Source organism: Charadrius vociferus, unplaced genomic scaffold (genome assembly GCF_000708025.1).
Source record: "Charadrius vociferus isolate BGI_N301 unplaced genomic scaffold, ASM70802v2 scaffold167, whole genome shotgun sequence".
NCBI lineage: Eukaryota > Metazoa > Chordata > Aves > Charadriiformes > Charadriidae > Charadrius > Charadrius vociferus.
Window position 1 is genome coordinate 1,695,542 of NW_009649460.1, and position 20,371 is coordinate 1,715,912.

The window sequence follows — 20,371 nt, forward strand, 5'->3', positions numbered from 1 at the left end:
GTAGTGGTGATGCCCATTTGAAACCCCCTACCTATATGCTAGGTTGAGGTCTTTCTTTTCCCAGTGATTTGTTTATCACGACTGTATTTTTTATACACACTTACTTTCCCTATGTGCGGTTATAAATGAAGCTGTGATTTGCATTAAGTCTGTCATCGTTTTACTTGTATGTTTCATGGGTCTGGAAGTCTAAAGATTAAAGATACTCAGCATGTAGTGAATCTCTGCTTGATTCTAAGCAGCAGGGAAGATATTTTTAGCTGGTGGAGTGTCTGAACTTGGAGTCTTACCCTTAATAAGGTTTAGATTTTAGAGCCTTATTAGACTCTTTGAATTTTCATGTTGATTCTCTGAGCGAGTTCAAGTAGCTTTCAAACTTGCTTCAGAAGAAACTTTTCTTCCAAGCTGTTTCTGCTGGTCATATTGCCCTCTGGTGGCAGTTTGAGAACTGTTGGCACAAATGCAAAGCATCTCAAAAATGCTAAGCTCTGTATAAATATGCACTAAACAGGAGGAAGGGGGGATTTCCAACTAAGTTGTTAAGAGAAATTACATGTGGGTTTTTGGTGTTTTATTGGTTATAGGTCTTTTACTTAGATACTCATCCAGCTTCCCACAGTGATGTGAAAAGTAAGTAACAGTGGTGAAGTTAAAAAACAAAACAAAACAACAAAACCAAATTGGAGTTACTCAAATGTCTTGTATTCTGTGTAGTCATAAGAAACAAGATTTATAGTTATATCTTCAATCATAATTTTCTAATTCTTATCAAATCCATTTTTCCTGCTTGTTTGTCTTATTTTAACAGAGACTAAGCATGGAGGAAGCAAGAATGGAAAGAAAGAAGGCCTCTCTGGAAGCTCATTTTTCACCTGGTTTATGGTAATTGCTTTGCTGGGAGTTTGGACATCAGTAGCAGTTGTCTGGTTTGAACTAGTAGATTATGAAGAAGTTCTAGGTAAGAATTTTAAATCTTAAGATGCTTCTAATAATTATTATGATATACATTAAACGGAGGCCATTTAAAATTTCTAGATAGCTGAACTGACTACTACAGCGGTTGCAAATGACCTACATGACAAGAACAGGCAATGTACTTCAAAAAGTACATTTTAATGCTGAACTCTATTACGATGTTAAAATGGGATTCTCATAAGACTGGAAAAAGTTATTAGCGTACTACATTTATTAAAGAAATCTCCAGGGATAGATCTGGATCCCTTTGTAACATCTATACTGTGGTTCATTTGAAATACCAGCTAAATATGCATTGTTTCAGTTTAAGCTCTCGGAAACTTGCAGCAGTGGTTTAAAGGGGGCAGCTAATGTTTCCATTCCTCTGATGGACTGTGCTGCCTATAGAGTCAGGACAACAGATCAGTCATCCTCTCATGAATGAGCTGTTGAATGACCTTAGTTTTAAGCTTATAACGGTGATAATTGTATCTCAATATGGCAATGTTAAGATAGTATTGTTAATATAATATCTAAGGGTGAAAATTAATGTCTCAAATTTCAAGATGTATGTCTGTAGATAGAGCTATTGTCCCTCATGTTGTAGGATTCACCATGTACTTTTGCAACTACTGGTTTTACAAGCTTTACAGATTTACAAATCTGATGGTACCTGCTTTTTTTGATCTGGACTGATATTAAGAGAAGTTTCTGTTTTGAAACTTAATTGGGTCTAGTGATGCAAATAATGGTTTCTGTATTTCTACCATGCATGCAGCCAAAGCAAAGGATTTCCGTTATAACTTGTCAGAGGTCCTACAAGGTAGGATATTAGAGAAATAAGCTTCCTTTACAGTCCTTTGGCTATAAATTTTGGTTTACTTTTTTATGTTTTTAATTTTTTAGAGAATTACTATTCTTCTACAGTTACATGAAACTCGGTCATTTCTCATCTTTCTCATTCTTTGTGGTTTTGAAGATGATGCAATTCTTCTTATTTCTAGAGAATTACATTTATTCCACCAGTCTGTTGTGTTTAACCATAAACCAATAAAGATCCTTTCTAATTGATTGCTTCTGTTACAGTGCTGATGGCCTTATTGTTGTCTATTCTAGACCCAAATCTGAACTTTTTCTTCCATAAAATTGTTTTCTAATTTTCTAAGTACCATGTTAAGAACTGTATTTCGTTTATTTTAATGGCAATCAAGTTCTGCCTCCATTTGGAGAATGACAAGTCTAATAATAAACTGGCAAACTACAAGGACTTAGAGTTCTTCTGCAAACAGTGTGCAGAGTTGCAATCCTATTAAAAGTTATGTCTGAATTTTATCAAAATTAATTAGATAGTTCTCTACTGGCTTGGTAATCCCAGGACATTTCTAATCCCGGATACCATAATTCTATGCCAAAAGTTCTTTTGAATAGGAACTGGCCTCTCGTTTTGTGTATATTGAGAGCTGGCAGAGCTGCTGTTCAAAAATAAAAGTGAGAAGTCTCATGTATTAGTCACTTACGAAAGGATGGACAACTTTTTTGTCTGCACTGAACATTATACAGTTGTTGATAAAATTATGAATGTTTTTCCTTTGTCCAGGAAGTAGGTAGCTTACCTTTTATTAACTTGGCACTAAAAATTATGTACCTATCTTCTTTTTTTTTTTTTTGGAGAGTCTAGAATAGCAAAAAGCATATAATCAGAAAATAAATGGTGATTATTTGATTAATTCTTGATTTATTATTTCTTTTCACTCAAACACGTTGAATGTTCCTTGTGAACTTAAATTTTATTCTGAGCAAAGCATGTTCACATAAAGCGTGTAACTTAATGACATATTTGTTTTAAATCTGTGAGCATCAAAACGTGTGGGGAAAAAAGACTAACTTGTGTTCAGTCTAAAGTCTCGGAAATGCAGAAAGGAACTTAAAATATTTGTAATATTTTCCAGGAAATTTAAAATGTTGTTAAGAAGAGTATGGCTAAATCATTTAAAAAAAAAATAAAATATGGTAACAACCTAGCATTGACAGTCAACCACTGTACATTGAAAGCACTGTGCTGGAAACAAACTGCTGAATGCCTAATTCTCTCTTCTTCCTCTCTGCATTTCTAGGCAAGCTTGGGATATATGACGCTGATGGAGATGGAGATTTTGATGTGGAAGATGCTAAAGTATTGCTAGGCAAGTACAAACACAGGTGGAATAATCCGTATAATTCATTTGTCATATTCATGTTTGAGTTTTGTTTAATGTCAAAATAATATTTCTGTCTTTTCCTAGTTGGAGAATTTAAATTTATTTAATTGCAGGGAGGGAGGGGTTCTTAATGCAAGTTGTAGGATTGTGTGTGCATTTTCTTGTAGCAAGTTGTGTTCTTTTTTTCCTAATATAGCAATGTAAGTGAAAAGCGTTTCGTTAACTTACAGGATGATTTTGAAGTTAGGTGCTTGATGCTGCTGTATCAACTGTTGAAAGATGGTTGTGATTATTAATAAATTTATCAGATGCAGGGCTTAAGATGCTTGAAGAGTTAAAGCATTGTTTATGTTAACATGTTAAGCCAGGTCCATTTTAAAATTACTTCGAACAGGCCTTTGTACTCCTTAGATGACTATTTGTTTATCATATTTTTGTACTGTCTTTCCTCTATTCAGAGTTCTCCACAAGTCCGTTAGTTTTCGTTGCCCTTCAGAAATCCTACATGACATGGATTTTTCTTCTTTGACATTGAAACACCGGTTGTAGGGTTCTGTTCCCTGTAGTTTGGGAGAATGTCTTTCTGTTCACTATGTATCTTCAAAGACAAATTTCAATCACTAGACATGCTTCATGGTGCTGCCCTTCTACCTACATCTTGTAGCCGTTAAAGCACTACCATCTTCAGCTTCACAGTCAAGTGCTGCATAGATAGTTCTCGCATACCTGATGTTAGAAAGTTTGCTTTTGTTTAATTGATTTGTTCAAATGTAAACCTGTTCTGAGCCCACAAACCTAGCAAGTTAAACAGATAAACAAAACAAGAAAAAATCCCAGCACAGTAACAATAGCTTGAGTAGAGGGCAGAGCAGAGGGTCTGAAACTGGTCAAAGTTATTGATAATGTATCAATAGTATATTAGGATGTTATGACTTGCTGTTTGAAACTCATACTCCATAAAAATTAGTTTATTGTCCATTTATTTTTCCACACTTATGTTTACAGAAATAAGGGAGTCTTTTGGGAGGCTTCATTTGTTTAATCCCTTCATGGTTAAAGAAAGCCCATGCAATTAAAATTACTGAAACAGTTTGCAGTGGTGTGAATGTGAGAGGTGCTCCAAAGAGTCTCCAGTGCTCTGAATAACTTCAGAGCTACAAATTGAGCGTTAAATATAAATGGTGAATAAGATAACACTTTGTGCGGTTATAATCCTAACCTTTATCTGTCTATTATGTAGTGTATAGAAAGTAGATGGTGAATGAGATAACACTTTGTATAGTTATAATCCTAACCTTTATCTGTCTATTATGTAGTGTATAGAAAGTGGATATCAGTCTCTTGTGGGTCATATTAGTTGGATTCAGATTGCCAAGGTGGTAGCCAGAAACATGCTGCTGCTTTGTTACATCTCTGTTTTATGCAACTTGATATACCTGGGAATTCTGCCAGTACATGACAGTGTTTCTATTATAAGCCTGTCTTATCACACATTTAAACCTTATACTTCAAATGTGACATTAAAAGGTCACAGATCAGAAGTTATTTTTACTATTTTTTGAATGCTTGCTTAGAAATATGATTTAATCTCATTTAAGTTTAAGAATCTTTTCTGCAATACAAAGGAAATGGTAACTTTTGAAAAGTTACACAACATTGATTAAAATTATGAATATAAAAATATTTTTTCTAATAACTAGCATATAATATTATTAACTGAAGTTTCCAGTAAATTAATGTATTGTTTGTATTTAACATTTAATATGAACTAAAAAATGAACACCGCTATGCAAACTAAAATTATTTAATTGATGCAGAAACTGGAAGACTAGATTCCCTCTTGAGGAATTTGTCTTCCAGAATTAAGTCTTTGTAGTAAAAAAAACCCAGACAGATAGTAAGCCTGTATTCAACTACATTAGGGTAACTTTATAAATATCGAATGCATAGCTCCTTTTATATTTTGTTTATGAGGATTTTGTTAGTACATATGCTGTGTTTGAAGACTTGTTATTTTCTGTGATTTTTCTCTGCTTCAGATTACCATGGTAGCAAGTGGTTTCTCTGCTAATTTAATACTTACTTAAAAATGAGATGCTACTGTTCGATGTTTTATGCTGGGAAGTCATATACTTTTTTCTTTTCTGTTCTTTAGCTATTACTAAACTATTGTATATTGAAGTTATGGCATGTACGGTGGTTTAATGTTGTCCACTTCTATAATCTTTAGTTTTTGCTACGAATTTAGACATGTAATTTGTATATTAATGATAAATATATTTTAAAGTTAATTTAATTTTAGGAAATGCTTCTACCAGCGTGAGTTTATTTTGTACTTCGAAGAATGATTTAGTAGCTGATAACTTAGTAGTTTTCTGTACTACTTGGGCACACCTAAATAGAAGACTTAAAATTTATTATTTTATTTTTGTATGTATAGGATATGTTAGGGTCTGTTCTTTTTTTTTGTTGAAATCAAAGGAGGTTTGGTGGTTAAGTTCTCTTGAGGTATTTTTTATTTTACCAATAGTGTGCAAGAAGTGTGTTCTGCCCTGCCGCCCCCTCCTCCCCCTGCCCAAGGCAGAGAAGGAGGGGGGGGGGAGAGAGAGGGGAACCTGCCTAAAACACAGTCAGCCAACCAACCCCTAATATTTGTGAGTTAGTTTTGTATCCATTTATAAAAAAATGATCCAGGGTGGAAACGCAAACTTGTTGTAGCTAGTCTGCAGTTACCTTGCAGGTTCTTTCTTTTTCACTGGTATTTGTGAGGTTCTGTTTACTGAATTCCTTTGGTAATGGGAAGAGAGGCTTCTTAATGTCCTCCCTTGAGGACTGCTGTTATCAGTAATTCTCTTTCCACTGTTTGTCCACCTCACTCTGATTGTTCTTTGAAGGAAGTTATTCTTAGGAGGAGTGTTATACCTCTGTACTTGAGAAGTGTGTACAGAGAAACCGTGACTATAGCAGTATTACAAAAAAGTGCGTGTATAGGGAGTACCAATGTCTCTTGTAATAGAATCGTTGGAGAAGAGTCAGTTTTTATACTTCAGTCCTTTTTAACAAGCAACAAAGTTCTGAGAAATTCTACTTAAATGGCTGCAGAAGGTTAGTACAATTTTGGAACTTCAGCTACAGAAAGTCATCAGTATTTTGTTCTTGTGCATTTAGTTCTGAGTAGTCCAGCTAAGCAGAAAACCCCAACCTGTAGTGTATCAGCAAACAAAGGGTAGTAAACAGTAGAATCCAAGCTTCTGTAAAACCAGCCTTTTCTCTCCTGGTTCAGCCATAGTAGAAAAAGATGTTTGCAAACAGTCGTACAATGACTGCACATTCAGAAAATCTGTGGTGAGATAATAGGAGTCAAAAGAATGCTTTTGTATGATTCAGCTGCTTAGGAAAAGTTTCATACTCTTCTCTATTTTGCTCACATTCTACTGTAGCACCTTCAAATATTAAAGGCTTGGATGCGCTTTTGCTTGTAAAAGAGATGTTTGCAGGAGAAGAAAGGCTTTGCAATGTTAAATGAATGTAGGCAAGCCCTCCACCCCATTGGTTGCGGTAATTCTGTTGAGTAGATAAAGATTTTGACTCCCTCGCTCGCTGTTTGATTTAAATTGTAATTCTCTTGAAATAAAGTAGTTATTATTTCCTGTGAGTCACTGATATAGCATGGCATGGCTGCCTGACTGGGCAATTCCATTTTTGTCACCAATTTCAGGCACGTCTTGCTTATGTGTTCTATCAGCACGTGCGTTTTACTTTGAAAAGCAGTTCCTCTTGATTATGAGGATGAATGAAGACCAAGAATAGCTTGAGTATTAATTAGTTGGTGGTTGGTTGTTTGTTGTTGTTTGTTGTTTTTTAAATTATTTTAACTCAAAGAAAGAAAAAAGATAAATATATAAAATTATGTGTTGCTTTATGTAACTCAGGCTGAAGTGTCTTGTTTGGTTGGGTTTTTTTAAACCCCTTAGATTCAAAGACCACTATATTAGTATTGGCTCGTTTTTATAATGAATTGTAAAGAAAGGGTTTGGGGATTTGTTGTTGGGTGGTTTTTGCGGTAAAGACTATAAGACGTATTCTTTGAGTTTCTACGGTTCCCTTTGGTGTCCTGATGTTTTCAAAGAAAATATGCTGCTGTACTCCATATTATATTTTATGAAGATAATTGTCCAAGAGTCTTATTCTTGACTTAGTGAAAGAACAGGGACATCTATATGGTTCTTCCTGTGCTTACAGAAATGCTATCTAAAGCCTGGGGTCTTTTGTGAGTGGTGTTTTGGGCTTGTTTTTTTTTTATTTTGGTTTTGTTTTTAATGCCAGATCCCGACCAAATAGAATGATACAAATCTTTGTAATTCTGTGTTTATAACTTTTATTTCATTTTATTTTATTAAGAGTCAGTTTTCCATGCTTAAATTGAGATTTCATTCTTCACTAAATATTGGCTTATGTCTTTATATCTTGCTTGGTCCAAATTTTGAAAATAAACTAGAAATATGACTGACTACCATGCATAAAGTTAAGTCTATAAAATTTAACTTTTATAGAACTAAGCCATGGAAGAAGTTGGAGAGGGATATTTATAATACCTTGATTGCCTCCTGGATTCAATCTGTCATTTTTAGACTTTTGCACTATCCAGTGAAAAATTAAAGAGAATGGCTGGTCACTCAAGTAGAGGTTCTGGACATCCAGGTACAAGGATGTGGAACATCATGGACTTGGAAATTTCCTCAGAATTATCATTGATACTTTCAGTATGTGCTGTAAGAAAAACGTGTTGAAATGTGTTAAATGTCTCTGCCATGATTTCCTTTATCTTAACTGTTTCATTAACCTGCACCTAATATTGCTTTGTAGTCTGCATGTGCAACACGTTCACTTATGTCTCAACAATCTGTCTTCACCTTTAGCCCACTTTTCTGCTTCTCCTTGCAACACAAATGAAGGTTTGTTCTGGTTAGAAGTGGGGGAAATTCCTCCTTCTCCCTCTTTAAAGCTTACCAATAATTGACGTTTGTCATTGCTTGATTATTCTGTTGTACTTTCCCAGAATGGAAAAGTTGAAATGTTATTTAGTAATAAATAGTAGACCAGTGGATTTTAATACAAAAAGAAAAACAAAACAAAAAAAACCCCCAAAAAACAGGAGGAAAAGAAGAGAGCATTAATCATGGCTTATTTGTATTTTACAAACCCCAGTTAGATCAGTGGGTCTCGTAACCCAAGATAGCAACTCCTGGTATCAGACAGTTTAGAAGTGATGAGCTCTTTCTCCGCTGCTTTGGCCACTTCTACTTCAGCTGTCTTTAGCTTGCTTTGGATTTTCTGTGTAACAATACATACACCCTTTACATTGTCTACCTATTCATTTTTATCTACTGTTCTGTATATCCTCAGGTTTGGAATTATTCCCGAGGATCCAGTATATCGTGTAGAGTATATATCATAGAAAAAAATGATTGAGAAACATGTTAAAAAAACCCAAACTAACAAACAAGTAAACACACTGCAGAACAACCCCCCCAGCAATTAGAGTCCTCACTTCTAAGCAAATTCAAAATTTATTATTCAAAAGAATAAAAGTTATCCTTAACAGTATATTTGTGACAAGTTCTTTTAAATGTTATTCTTGGGTATTAGTTGCAAGCACTCAAATTTGAACATGATGGTTTAAAAAAAAAAGGCAAATTTGATGATTTTAAGTAGTGGAGGATTACTGCTAAAACAACTGTCTAAAGGTAAATGCTGTGGCAAGAAAACTGAATATAAATGGATTTGGGTTTAGGGCTAGGAAGAAGGGAAAGCAAAGCTGCTGCCTTTTGTCTAAGATTTTGGCATAATACTGTGCATGTTTATTGTCCAAATTATAGTCTGTACTTTGAAAGAGTCAGCTTTCTAAACATCTTTCTATTTCCTAATTAGCATTCCTGTAAAGACTTCTGTCTGTGACATGTCTTTCACAGATCCTCCTTTTACAGTTTCCTCTTTCCACCTAACTGCTGTCTCTTTTTTTTTTTTTCCTTCCCTCTCTCTCTCTCTTTCCTCTATTCTTGTGTAGGCCTGACCAAAGATGGCAGTAATGAAAATATTGATTCCCTTGAGGAAGTCCTTAATATTTTAGCAGAGGAAAGCTCTGATTGGTTTTATGGCTTTCTCTCATTTCTCTATGATGTATTGACTCCTTTTGAAATACTAGAAGAAGAAGAGAGCGAAGCTGCAGATGATGTTGATGGTACGTCACAGAATGAAGGGGTTCAGGGAAAAAAGACTTGTGTTATTTTGGATTTACAGAACCAGTGACTGAGAGACTTAATTTGATTGGCTTGGAAAATGTCCATGAAATCATCAGTCTTAATATAACAGGAATTTATGGCATTGAGGGGAAACTCCCAAATGGACACTATAAAGATTGAACTAAAGTCAGCCACGTGATGTAGTTTCGCTAGATGAAAGCCTTTCAGTGACTTTCCCATTTTTGTGACAGGACAACAAATACTACACAGTTGTGTAAATATGTAGAATAAACCGTGTATCTGCAGTTGTGTAGTTGGTTTCTGTATGTGCTTCAGTTTGTGCATTTTGTGCACAAAGCTAAGTGTAATAATCTCTGCTGTAATAACCTCTACTGTTAACAGTATAACATTTGTCTCTCTAGTAAACATTAACCGAAGCTTTTTGTAACAGCTTTGATTGTATTCCAGCATGACTGCATTATGTAAATACATATTTATATGTTATTCCTTAATATAGACATGACAATGATAATTCTCTTGTGAAATAATTTTAATAAATAATTTATTTTGTGATTCACTGATTTCTCAACTAGATTCTTTTTACCTCTTCAAATGAAAGCACTTCATTTAAAAGTGCTTGAAAATTTTACAGAAACATTTATTTCTAAGTTAGCTAACATCTGTTGTATTCAGAAGTTATAGTGTCACTATATGGTTTATTCCCACTGATTTGTCTGTTTTCAAACTAAGTTTTCCATCATTTTTTTTAATATAACAATCACACCACAAGGGCTGTTCTAAATTTGTTTGAGTTTTTTTAAGGTGGGCCTTTTATGGAAGTGGGAATCTGTGATTATGTATTTCTAATGTAATAATGAATATATTAAAGACTAATTGGAAAATAAAATGAAATGTCTTCTATTCCTTGCTAAATTCAAGAACTTAATGCAGTTTTGCAAATTTTAGTCCTTTTCCTGTGAAACTGTTTTATGACAGTTGTTCCAAAAGTATTTTTTGTGGTACATGTCTGCTATCATAAAGTTATTGGCACAGAAAGGGGAGTTTATAATTGTGTTCTGCAGTTTGTATCAGGTACTAAAAACTGAAACTGAGCTGTGATTTTAATACATGAATAGTGTACTCAATCACATTATTATTAAAATTATATGAGATTGTTTATTGTGATGCCTGCTATGCTTAAGTTTGTATCTGTTTCCCGGATAAAATTTATACTCACATTTTAATACTAGTGGATGCAGGCTGAAATTTTAACCTGTTTTTAAATTAATTTTCACTTGCTTTGGCATGGCAATTTTAAAGCAATTTAACATGCCTATGACAAAAAAACTTCCATTAAATCATCCAACTCAGTGTTCTACTCATTCTTTAAAAAAAAAAAAGTAAAACAGAAAATGTGTTAGCGTTAAGCAAATGAAGAGTTTAAAAAAAAAAAAAAGTGAAGTGTTAATACTGCTGCTTAAGATTTACAAATGAAATAGAGCCATATAAACATTAGTCAAATTTTCTTCCAAATATTTGAGGATTAGAGTATAATAAAGTTAATAACACATAAATTTAATGGGTTTTAGTATGATATATATGAAGCATAAAGCAAAGAAAATAAAAAACCCCAAACATGCATCATGAAAATAAATGCTAGTATTAGATCTGTGGAATATTACTGAGAAGTTTCTTAGTAAGTGGAAGAAACGCACAAAGTATCAGAGACATAGGAAATAAAGCAAGCTTAGTTTGTTTTGTTTGGTTGTTTTTTTCCCTCTTTTAATTTTAGAAGCAGATTTGATTTAGAAGTAAGAGTTTCATCAGTGTTGTGCGATGACGTCTCTCAGTATGAGTTAGAAAAATTGTCATGTAACACTGAATTCTGTTGTAGATGCTTCAGTAATGGAACTAGATAGCCTAAAAGAGGAGGAAAACATCTACGCTAAGAATTCTGTATCATGAACTCTATACCAAATAGTTAAAATACACACTGATAACATGATGAAATTTCAAGTGAAATAGAGATAAATAGATTGCTTGATCCATGAGAAAGCTGCAGGCACTGAAATAGGTAATGGTTACATTAGTGAACAGTAAATTAGTTTAACCTGGGCTAAGGAGATGAAATGCAGGTCAAGAAAGTTCTGATTTGATGTCATCAAAGTTCCGTGTTGGTTTTATTGTGTGTGGAAATCTGCTCAAAAACAATTACAGTGGGAATAAAGAATATGTAGGAGGAGAAAAAGGGGTGGGAGTAGGGGCATCTAGGGGAGATATTAACAGTATATAACTTTGTAGAGTATTCATTTTCCAGAATATAGGGTTTTTTTTCAGAAGTGTTGAGTCTTGCCTGGTGGTGTTCCTGTTGAGTTAACAATTCAACTGTCACTAGTGGTGAGCAGAGCTGTCAAAGCTCTCCTAAAGTTTCGGATAGAAGAGTTTAATTTTAATGAATTGCATTAATTGTTGTGATTGTGAGATGAGTCTTAATTTATATCAACATGGCAATTTTCAAAAAACCAAAAAGAAAACCAAAACATCTTAACAGCAAAAAGGTGAAGCTGAGTATGATATGCAAATAAGCAAGGAAAACTGAACTGTCTCAACTCTTGCTTCGAAGTCCACACAAATTGTTTGACATTAGTTGAGGAAATTGAAACCTAAATTTTTTGTTTGATTTGTGATGACTATCAGCTATATAAATGCAGTCAGTATATTAATGTTTTAAAAGAAGTCCAGAAAACTTTTAAAGTGGTTTTAAACTGCAGGCAGAAAGCTGTAGCAGCTTCGCCTTCTGATATTGTTACGGAGTAATTACTTTAGAAGGCAAAGCTGCTGCTTTCTACCTACAGTTTTTGGTTTGAGAGTTTAAAATAGGAGCAGATTAGTAGCAAACAATGTTTTTAATGAGCAAAATATATTCTTTAAGTGACAGGAACTTGCTAGGTTTTGTAGCTAGTAAAGAATGAAAATGTAATGATTTTATGTTAAATTGGATGCAGAGCTTTCGTTAGCTACCTTCATATTCCTTGCAGGTCATTTATATTAAATTTTACAGAGCTCCAGAAGTAAATGTCTGTGACTAAAGTTGTAGTCTTCCAGTTTGGTCAGCATTTTTAGAAACATGTGGAATGTTTTGCTTTGCCATTTTCTCATGTTGGTAAATGTTTGATATTTAAACTGCCAGTCTTCAGCAGAAGTTTACAACAAAATACTGCATTAACCTTTGTAGCCTAAGCTCTTGTTTGCTTTGTTGTCATACTAATGTAAAGAAACCATTGAGGGGGGAGGAAACTTAGTACCCGTATATCTGAAATGGCTGAGAACTTATGGGAGGTTTGAACCCCAGATTTCTGTGACCACCTTCAACAATATTTAATTTGAAAGTAAGTGTTTTATATAGGGACGATAGGAGATCACAATGCTTGTAATATATAGAATAACTTAGATTTGAATAGAATAAACAGAAAATTGTTTGCTTATCTGTTAAATTCTTATTGTAACAATTTATTGCCATTACTCTTCCCCCCCCTCAAAAAAATTAGCTTTTTTGAGAGCGTGTTCAGTTTTCCACGCTTGAAATTTGTTTCAAGGTCAGTGAATAAGGCTTACCACCTGTAGGTTTCATTTTATGGTAATTTTGCATTATTAGTTACTCTCCATTGACTGGCCTTATAAGAAATTGAATTTTTATGACGGTTATTCATATAGGTTACAGTTAGATGGAGGGGTAGAAGAATGCACTGAAGCATTAGAAGGATTTTCATTTCATTTCATGGTCAGATGGGGGGAAAGGACCACCTACATCGTAAACATGGTTTGATTAGTATTTGGGAGCTGGGGAAAGCTATTGCATACAGTTCAGTCATTTTGGACAGATGCGTCCTGTTTTCCCTATTCAGTTGCCATCAGTTAAGCAGGTATTATAATGATGGCACAGCAGCACGAAATGCATTAAGTACTGTCTTTCTTGTGGTCAGTTAGAATGGATTCCTCAAGATGAGGCTAATAAAGGCAAGGCTTGCTTGTTGGTTTCTTATCTCTTCTCATACAAGATGCAACATAGGCCTCTGTGACTTCAGAAAAGAAAATGCTCGCTGCCCCATGTATTCGATTATTCGATTGGCATTTTTCTTCTTATTTTAGATTAAACAAGCGATTAAATAAGCAAGAGATATTAAAGCAACTTACTGAGACTGTATTTAGATTTTTAATTTTTTTTATGCTACTTGGATGAGTTGAAAAAGCGCTCTTGCTAGTGGGAGGGTTACAGGCTTTGGTATACCCAGCAATCTGCATACAGGTAATGAGTTCAGTTTAAGGTAAGTGAGTGCTAGCCTTCTGTCAGTAAGCTATTTTGTTTAGCTGAAGACTTTGTATATCCAATGTAGCGGATTATAAATGCAAAATAATAGTAATAATTATGTGTGGGTGCATATGCAGTCATAGCTTTTTCTGATTTGCAGTTCTGGAGAAGGAAAAAAGGTTGAGAAATGTTTTGGCTTACGTATTTGTATTTCCTTTTTAGGTCTGCAATTTTAACATTTTTTGCTTGTTTTCTGTGGTGCAGGGTTTTTTTTGATGGGACCTCATAAATTAAGGTGTGTCTGAACACAAGCCCTAATGTTTAAAGCTTGACATGTTCCGGTCTGTTATCCAGGCTTTGCACAAGTTGCAGAAGGGTAGCAAGTTGTGTCTGTCACCTGCTTAGTGCTAACCTTGACCACGCGCTTTCTGTGGTAAATACGAAGTAGCCCCTTCCTTTCGCATGTAAGTGGATAAGCCACCTTAATTAGCTTACATTTATTGCATGACGCTGTAGGTTAAAAGGGTTTATGCAGGTAGCTGTTGTGGTGAAATTGATTTATAGGACTTTTTTCATGTGGCAAAACCTTTTGCATAGCAAGGATATTAAAGTTTTCAGTATTATTAATGAATAATATAAAATTTGCATATGCAAGAATAAACTTCTTTCTCAAGAACAGTCAGAAGATAGAATAAACAGGTTTCTCAATATATTGTTAAATATGAGAAAGTCATCTATCTACCCCTGTGAAACTGCTCAAAAAGACTGAATGCTTCATGTTAGCTATTATTTTTGTTTTGCAGTGCTTATCTTTCTCAATAAAAGTAGTATTCATATATTTTTCTTTTGATGCTGAAATTCTAAAGCCGTGCTCTTGCTTAAGGGTTCTTTTTGTGGAGATTGTTCTTGAAGATTTTAATGAGGAAAAATAGAGGAAATGACTGGATTTTTTTTCAGAATTAGAATGCTCTGTAATATTCGAAGTTTCAAAGAATCAGTTAAGATACTAAGTTATCTACTGTTAAGAATTATGTAAAAATAACCACTTTGACATGAATATTTAATTTTTAGTATGACTGTTTAAAGCAGTTCTTTGGAAAATACTGGAAAGCTACCCAGCTATGTTAACTTTGAAGTCTACTTTTAAATTCACTGACTCCGATAGTAGCCATTTCTGACATTCCGTTATAACCACATAAGTGGTTATAAATTCTGTATTTCTTTTTGTATTGCCAGCACCAGACATTTATAATGTAGGACTGAGCGAAAAAACGAAGGAACTTAAAAAGTAGCTCAAAAAAGCGTGAAGACACTTAAATTGGAACTTAGAATAAAAGTCCACAAGTTCAGTTACATGATTCATAAAATTCTGGACATTGCTTTGTGTGCCCCAAGACTGTAAAAGTCTTAAGGTTTTGCAAATGAGTTTGCTTAGATTTTATCACATGCCCCAGGACATTGCTGTCTTGGAAAAGTGAAGTGTTTTGCACCCACGGTTTGCTTCAGCCTGTCTGGGGCTCACAAACGAGAGTTCCCTGTGCCATAGCTGTTGTGGGGACCCAGCCCGGGCGGAAATCAAGACGCAGCAGAATTTCTGTCTTGTGATTATTACTTAATATTAAGACTTCAAAATACATTATTCTACATACTTTTCCTCTAAATGGGTCTATTCATAATATGTTAAACTATACATTATTTATGGGATTATGTTATCAATTGATAATTTGCTGAGAATCTTAACACTATTCATTGTATTAAAGCAGGTTGAAACAAATTACTGCTTGCCTGAATATTTAACAAGTGAAATATCAATAATCAGTGAACAAGGTATTTTGTTATCTTTCAACATAGTGCATATACTTATATTTCAAAATAATTTCAAATATCTGTATGATAATTTTTGTATGTACGGGTCTTTGTAAAATTTTCTGTTTTCCCTGTCAAGACATGGTTTTAAGAGTATATCTTAAAATATCCAATAACATTTTATTTTACTATGGAAAGAGGGGAGGAGCTGGAAATTTAAATATGGCTTTTGTGCAACTTTGCTGAGTACCTTTTACTATTTATATTTTCATTGATGCTGTAGTATAACAAAGTTGGAGTCTGTTTTTCCTTTTATATGAGAATATTGTTTACTTATTGTTCTGCCTGCTTCTTAGAAGTAGTAAGATTGAATAATGAATTTAGTCAAGTTACAACTCTGGACTTCAGCAGTGATGGTAATCTGTGGGCGAGGAGCTTACGAAAGCTTTCATATCCCAGGTGTGAGTTTGTAAGGAAATTGATGTAAAAACTGTATTTTTACCTGGCTAACCCGTTCTTAAAAATTTTGGCCATAATGTCAATGCTTGATACCTCGAAAACATGTAAGATAGGAAATAGATGCAAGTTGATTGCAATTACTTTAATGGCTACATTCTTTAAATGTATGAATTTATTTTTTTTAGTGTAAAATATGGGGGGATTGTTTGTTTTAATTTTTTAAGAATAAATGTTGAGGTACATTGATGCAGTTTGGGCAGTTACTAATTGTTCTCTGGAAACCTAAGGTCAAGGTTCGGATGTCCAATGTAGGTGCTTTATATATCTGAATGAGAAGCCTAATATCTCTTCTAGTCTAATAAGGTTATCTATGAGTTTTAAAAATATATTTACTGTAACTTTTCTTAACTTTCTGGTTGGTTTATGGGCAGCAATGCAAATGATTTTTGTGGCTAAGGTAGTTGTGTTTATGGCATTTAGGTTATAATCCACAGCAGCATGATGGTGATAATCCAATCATAATCCAATCTCTTTTTATGGTTTTAGAATGATGAGGCTAATTATTATTTGTATTTTGTATAAAGCCCAATTAAGATGCTGAATGACTTTAATTTCGGTTAGCTACAATGGGGAAAGAAGGCAGCACCTGATTTTGGAGAGTAAGGTTTGTTTTATTAAGTAACGGTCTTAACAGTCTTAAATAGTCTTAAGTAAAACAGCAAGTATTTTAACTGAAATGAAATGACAATTGCTTTTTAAAATATGAGCAATACCTTTGCTAAAACAAATATTTTCCATTGGAGAAAGAAACATATATTGTAATTCATTGTAAGAAAATACTCAGTTTATATAATCTGCAGTACATAGATGCTTGGAGATGAGTTAATATATTTGTTAAATATTTATAAAATTGCAAAGAAATATAAGTTAGTGGGTTTGAGAGGAACTGGCACAATATCTAGCAGAGAAATCAGCTGGGGTATTGGTCATAATTACGTGGCATCACGCTGTCTGGAGAGAACTGAGCTACCTCTAAGATGTTAAGAAGCATCTCAAGTAGTGTGCATCTGGTAATGTGGTACTTTTCTTGGATTTATCAGTCTTCCATCTCAGTAGTTGTGGTGGTCTTGCTACTGTAGATGCTTTATTCTTAATGAGTTAACGTTTGGTATCTCTCCGTAGCATTGCAGTGTGCTATGTAAAGATAACTTTTTTACATGGCATGGCAGATTGGGAAATTTTATGTCGTGCTTGTTGAACATCACAGATATGTTCATAACCTATTTCCATTTTGCAACAAATCAGGTGAGGATCCAGGAGGGGTAGCCAAGAAAAAAACTAAAGTAAAAGGTATTTTTAACATTCTTTTTCTTGTGGAATTTTATGTAGATAATGGTGTCTGAAATGCATGCGCATTGCAAATACAGATTACAGGTTATAATACTGTTGACTAATACTAGCTATGTTGGCCAAGTGTTGTCTAATAGTGCAGCAAACTATTATGCTCCCTGTTTTTCAGTAAGTTTGTTTTGTTTGGTTTGGTTTTTTTAGTACCGATTACAATTTAATGGCAACGTGAGTGCTTTCCTAACTAGAGATTATATTTTGTTTGTGCAAATGGTTTTACCACAGCTGTCTTGTTTGGATTATAAACTGTTTATGTTAACTTCATATTTTGCATGTTTAAAAAAATATTCTGATGTATATGCAGATTTTGCTCTGGGTGAAATCCTCCTTTAGTTGTTTTACATGAATTCATGTTACTACTACTATATTGTAGTTGGACTTGAGCACTTCAATTTCTGCTTAAGTCTGTACTTAAATAGTTTCATCTATTTCTTTCTCATGGGAGGAGAAATATAGGTGAAGTTCCATAACTTCCTCTTGAATATTATTTGCAGGATTGATTGCAGTGATGATATTTATAAATTTTCCAAAAGCTTAAAGCAGGGCAGCTTGCAACTGATTTATGTCCTGTATTTATTTATAATTACATTGCTGTATGAACAGGACATAATGGTCTAAATGTATTTAGTGCAACAGAGAGACTAAAAAAACTAATTAGCACCAGCAAAACACCAAACTACCAGCTGTACTTCAGGTGCTTAACTTTTTAGATCTGCTCAGTTATCTCCACACAGCATGGTGCTATGTGAAGAACACAGTCTCTTTTTTGCATTAAAGACACTTAGACTTTAATGTTTTTTTTTTCTAGCAGTATGTGAAAAATGCACCCTGTTTGTAATACTAAGTCTCATTAAGAAAAGAGTGCATTTGCTGAGGGAAGCTCTGATGCTCATATGAATATGACTTTTCTTAGCATCTTGCATGCAAGTTGAAATTTTTAGCATTTGTTCCAAATTGTGCTTGGTATGACTTGGTTGTAAATTGTGTGTTTCCAAGAATGTAATGTCATTTAACAATTAATTCCTGAGTTTTGGATTATTTTTCAATGTTTGATATGAGAATTAAGAAATGGCATGATGTATTTCAAATGCTTTATGCCAAAAAACAGTTGGAAGGAAACCTGATGTTATTCCTTGTATTCCTTGTATTTTCCTTGTATGGGAGAAATGTTGTAAATTGCCTGCTTTTCACTTCAACAGACTGCAGTTTCTCTCAAAAGTCTGAATAAAAATAGAGCTGTTTTGTTTTATGTATACTTTTTTTTTTTAAATAATGTGGGAGTATTAATTTTAAAATTAAATAAAAATACTGCATACAGAGATTTAATGGAAAAAAATCTAAATTTTATATAGTTAAAAAATCCTTATTCTGGAGAATGCTGCTGATACTGACAAATGTTTTTGAAACTGTGGGCAAAGTGGCAGTAAACTTTGAACATTTAAATTTCAAGGATGCTGTTCTGACTGTTCTTCTGATATATTATCTAGATACCATGTCACAGCCAAATGTGAATTGTAATAGAGAAAATAAGCATACGAGATACAACTCCAAAAGTAAAACAAACAAAAATCATTGCTAATAATGCTACATATGGAAAACAAAGATGTAAGAATTAATTTACAATTGTTACTTTAATTTCACTGAATATGGTGAAACCAAGTTAACTTTTTTGGAGTTGATTTAATTCACCAGGACATTGCTGTTTCTTTGTAATTATTGTGTACTTATTCCTTATTTTTGTAAAATATATACTTCAGATACATTTTAAGTCTTGGCTTAATCTGAGGTAACATGTCAGTAAAATGGCGTATACGTTTTTGTTATAACACTTTCATTTGTAGTTTTAAAAAGTTGAGAAAATGGTGAAAAACGCTTCTTTTGGAGATGCTCTTGGCGTTTCTGGATCCTACAATTGTCATACTGTTGTCCAAGATTCAAAATTTACTGTGATTTTCATGCTCACAGACAAAACTGGTTTTAGCACTCTGCAGAAGTTAGCTAACAGTAAGATAATAGAGGTGTGGTTTTCACTAGATTAATGCTTTATCCAGATGCAGTTGCAGTAGCTAAGGTTATTGGCTGGCTGCATGGTGTGAGATATTGCTAAAAGTAAAACCTACTTTGTTTAAATTGCTTAAAGCTTAAATAGTTGATTTTACAAGTTTAAATTGGCATCTTAACAAACATTAAGTAAGAATTCGATCAAAGCTTTTAGATAGTAGTTCATAAGATGTTTTCTGATCTAAGAATGGTTCTCTTATTGGACATTTCCTCTTTTTTAAATGAAAATCTAAAAAGTAAAAGAAGCTATTAAAGAACCGCTCAAGAAATTAAGGGAGAAGCAGGAATCCAAGAAGGAGGAAATCAAAGATGAGGAAGAAAAAAAGAAAGCCAGGAAAGGAAAAGATGCTACTGATCGAAAGGACAAGAAAGCTGGTGATATGAATAAATTAAAGAAAGATTCTGACAAGGCTAAAAGAGACAAAGGAAAGGAAAAGGAAAAAGAAAAAGGCCTAGACAAAGTTGTGAAATCCAAGGAGACTACAAAAAAATCAGCCAGTGAAAAGGATGGTACTATTCAGGTGGGAAAAGACAAAGAAACAAAAAAGATAGTTAAAAACCCATCCAAGGAAGACAAGAAAGAAAAGAAATAAACAGAGTTCCAGTTCTGCTAATTAGGAACAGAACAAGGATGAGAAATTCAACGTATTTATATGAATGTGGTAAATATGGCAATAAGAAGATAACGTTTTCTGGGAATAAGTGTGAACAAAGGATATATATAATATTTTTTTGAAAAGGAGTGTGTACTGGCATTGTAAACACAAAGCAAAAATGTCTGCTGGGAAACTCAAATATGTACATATGTTAATATGCCTAGCTAACAATGTGTATTGAAAACAGAAATGTGAAATTGATGCCAATTACTTCAAGCATACTCTAAATCTGTGGGTTTGTGTTGGTTTTTTTTCCCTTTCTTTGTTTCCTTATATTTA

General features: G+C 33.7%; 1 protein-coding gene across 1 annotated transcript in view; it reads left to right on the forward strand.

The window, feature by feature from the left end:
• ASPH (aspartate beta-hydroxylase) overlaps positions 1-20,371 on the forward strand; it is a 102,809-nt gene that overhangs the window by 2,155 nt on the left and 80,283 nt on the right. Inside the window, exons 2-3 of the mRNA XM_009889784.1 lie at positions 809-958; positions 3,069-3,137. Coding sequence (XP_009888086.1) covers positions 809-958; positions 3,069-3,137 — 219 coding nt within the window. The remainder of the gene's footprint in view (positions 1-808; positions 959-3,068; positions 3,138-20,371) is intronic.